The sequence below is a fragment of the Montipora capricornis genome, chromosome 9, assembly GCF_036669925.1.
Source record: "Montipora capricornis isolate CH-2021 chromosome 9, ASM3666992v2, whole genome shotgun sequence".
Taxonomy (NCBI): Eukaryota; Metazoa; Cnidaria; class Anthozoa; order Scleractinia; family Acroporidae; genus Montipora; species Montipora capricornis.
In genome coordinates this window covers 40,907,926-40,910,425 of record NC_090891.1, presented here as the reverse complement: position 1 = coordinate 40,910,425, position 2,500 = coordinate 40,907,926, and the positions used below count along the sequence as shown (strand labels likewise).

The 2,500-nt window shown below is 40.0% G+C and overlaps 1 protein-coding gene across 2 annotated transcripts in view; it reads left to right on the top strand.

Moving 5' to 3' along the window:
- LOC138014926 (la-related protein 1B-like) overlaps nt 1–2,500 on the top strand; it is a 30,432-nt gene that overhangs the window by 22,098 nt on the left and 5,834 nt on the right. For both annotated transcript variants that reach the window (XM_068861817.1, XM_068861816.1), the window contains exons 19-20: nt 53–109; nt 2,261–2,370. In XM_068861817.1, coding sequence (XP_068717918.1) covers nt 53–109; nt 2,261–2,370 — 167 coding nt within the window. The remainder of the gene's footprint in view (nt 1–52; nt 110–2,260; nt 2,371–2,500) is intronic.

The window sequence follows — 2,500 nt, the reverse complement described above, 5'->3', positions numbered from 1 at the left end:
GAACTGGAAAGCTTGTTTTTAAATTTCTTTTTATCTTTTCCTTCTTTTTAAGGAAAATGTATGACGATTTCAGACAGTTGGCTCTTGAAGATGCATCAGCTGGTTACAGGTAAGAGTTGCATGCTACACGCGCCGTTACCATGGCAACATCGCATGGTATGACAGGTAGATATATTCCTATTTTTGGATTTAATTCCTTAATATTTAAGTGTGGTTTTTGGTAAACAGCGGCAATGGTTAAGGATGCAGGGCCTCCCACAGATATCACACTCTGAAGTTAAACTTTCAGCCAACTGTCTGCCAGCGGTTGCCCTTGGGTTGGAAACTGATCCCAACAAGTTTGACTGAAAAGAGCCACTTATCGCGATGCAGATCTGATCCATTAACCTCATCCGCTGCAGTGATAACATCAGTGTGAAGCAAAAGCATACTTGGGGCTTTAAACTTCAGAGTCTGCACGAAAAGGTGTTAAGGTCCTGCTTCAGGGATATGTTTTTTAGTGAAAAGCAGGCAGTGTGCCCCATTCCCTTTCTTTATCTTGTTCTTTAAAGGTATAGCTACTGGTGGTTCATAGATTGGAAGATTGTCATTACAGAAAGTAACAGTTTCGGGAGAATTGATTTGGGAACCTAAAGCTTAGGAAGGTGCACATTGACAACCATACCATAGTTATGAGCTGCTGAAAGTTAAGATATTTGATGGTTTTGTGCAGTTTCTACCTGAAGTTGTTTGGTAATCAACAGTGCATGCTACAATGAAGATGTTTTTCACAGTGACGTCATCAAATTCTAAAATCAAAATCGCAAGGTTATCTGAATTTTTATCTATAGGAGGTTGAAGATGACTTACCAATAAATAAATATAATAAGTTTCCAGTTTTCGTTTCGAAAATACAGCAGCCTGAATTTCCGTTTTGTCACCTTGCGTGACACCATGATCCAAAGCTCTTTGGTTGCAAAAAATGTATATCCCTACGAATCTCAGCAATTTTGAGCCTCTAAAGTACATAAGGAGATGTGTTCATACACATGTAGATTTTATCTCATGAGCGAAAAGTAAGCTCTTCCATCGCAAAGTGAACTCCAGATGTTCTGGTTGATTACCGGCCGCCATATTGGTAGACCACTTTTATCCACCAACATGGCGTCTCCATACAAAACTCGACAAAGTTGCGTGAAACGCTTCGACAAATAACTCAGAAACGATGTGCCGCACAGACCTGAGAATTAGAGGTGGTTAAAAAATTTGTTTCCTGCAACGTTCCACGTTCTTGGCCTTTCTCGTTGAACGGTTTCGAGTATATTTTATTTTTGCGTGACAGTGAAAACGATCTATTTACGTTTGGAGTCTTCTAGCGTTGGAGCACTAATTGGGAACTCTGTACATAGTGATCAAATTAATTTAAATTAAAGGGGAGATAATTTTTGAGTGGATTTAGAGGTTGTTAACCCTATTGACTCTTGAACTGCTCCCCATTTGACAGAGTAAAACCTATCAAGTCTCACACCCACGGGTCAATGTGTTAACTCAGTGATTGGTTCAAAATTCTCGCGCGACTTTTTCAACCAATCAGAAGTGAAGCCAAAACCAATCTTGGTTCGCGCGTGCACATTTTCCCGCGCTTTGTGTCGGCTACGTGTAATTACTTCGAGTTTTAATTGGTTTACTGAATTGTCTCCGTCCTTTTTGATTGGCCAAAGTAATTACTTTGGTTTTGCTTTTAAGACACTCATTTGAAAACCGCTCTAATCAAGTTAAACATTGTTTTTTGTGGAGAGGGGAAAACTGGAGTACCCAGAGGGAAAAAAAAACTCGTAGCCGTGTAGAGGAGAACCAACAAAGTCAACCCACAAATGACGCCGAGTCTGGGAATCAAACCCGGGACACATTGGTGGGAGGCGAATGATCCGCAGCCCTGCTGAGTGCGTAAAACTCGTATTTGAGTTGTAATCTCACTCAAATCAGAAAGTTGCTGTTGTGGATACAATCCTCCCTTTATTATCAGTTGTGTTTGATGTAAATAGCAAGCAAGAAATTCGTTCTTTCTTTAATCCCCACAAGCCTTTATTGGATGTTCAGAATTCAAAAGACCGGTTGTTTTACATTGTAACCATTTCGCCCGGAGTTCATTCTGTAACTGTCTATCTAAGGAGCGACAGGGTTGAGTCAAAGAGGATAATTGTTGATTGGGTTTAGGTATTGTTAAAATAAGATCAGTCAGTGTTTGTGAATCGTCCTTTTTTTTATCTGTTTTTGTTAGATATGGCTTGGAGTGTCTGTTCAGATTTTACAGTTACGGTCTGGAAAGGAAGTTCAAAGCTGACCTGTTCAAGGACTTTCAGACAGAGACAGTTAGAGATCATGACCTGGGTACGGTTTTATTCAGCCTCTGTTCGTTTCCGTCCCCGGCAAAACAACCTTTACTCATGACAAATGAAACCGGATGCAGATTAACTTTTAACTTTGTCGTGTGGAAGATTTTTATTTCTTTTTGTTTGGT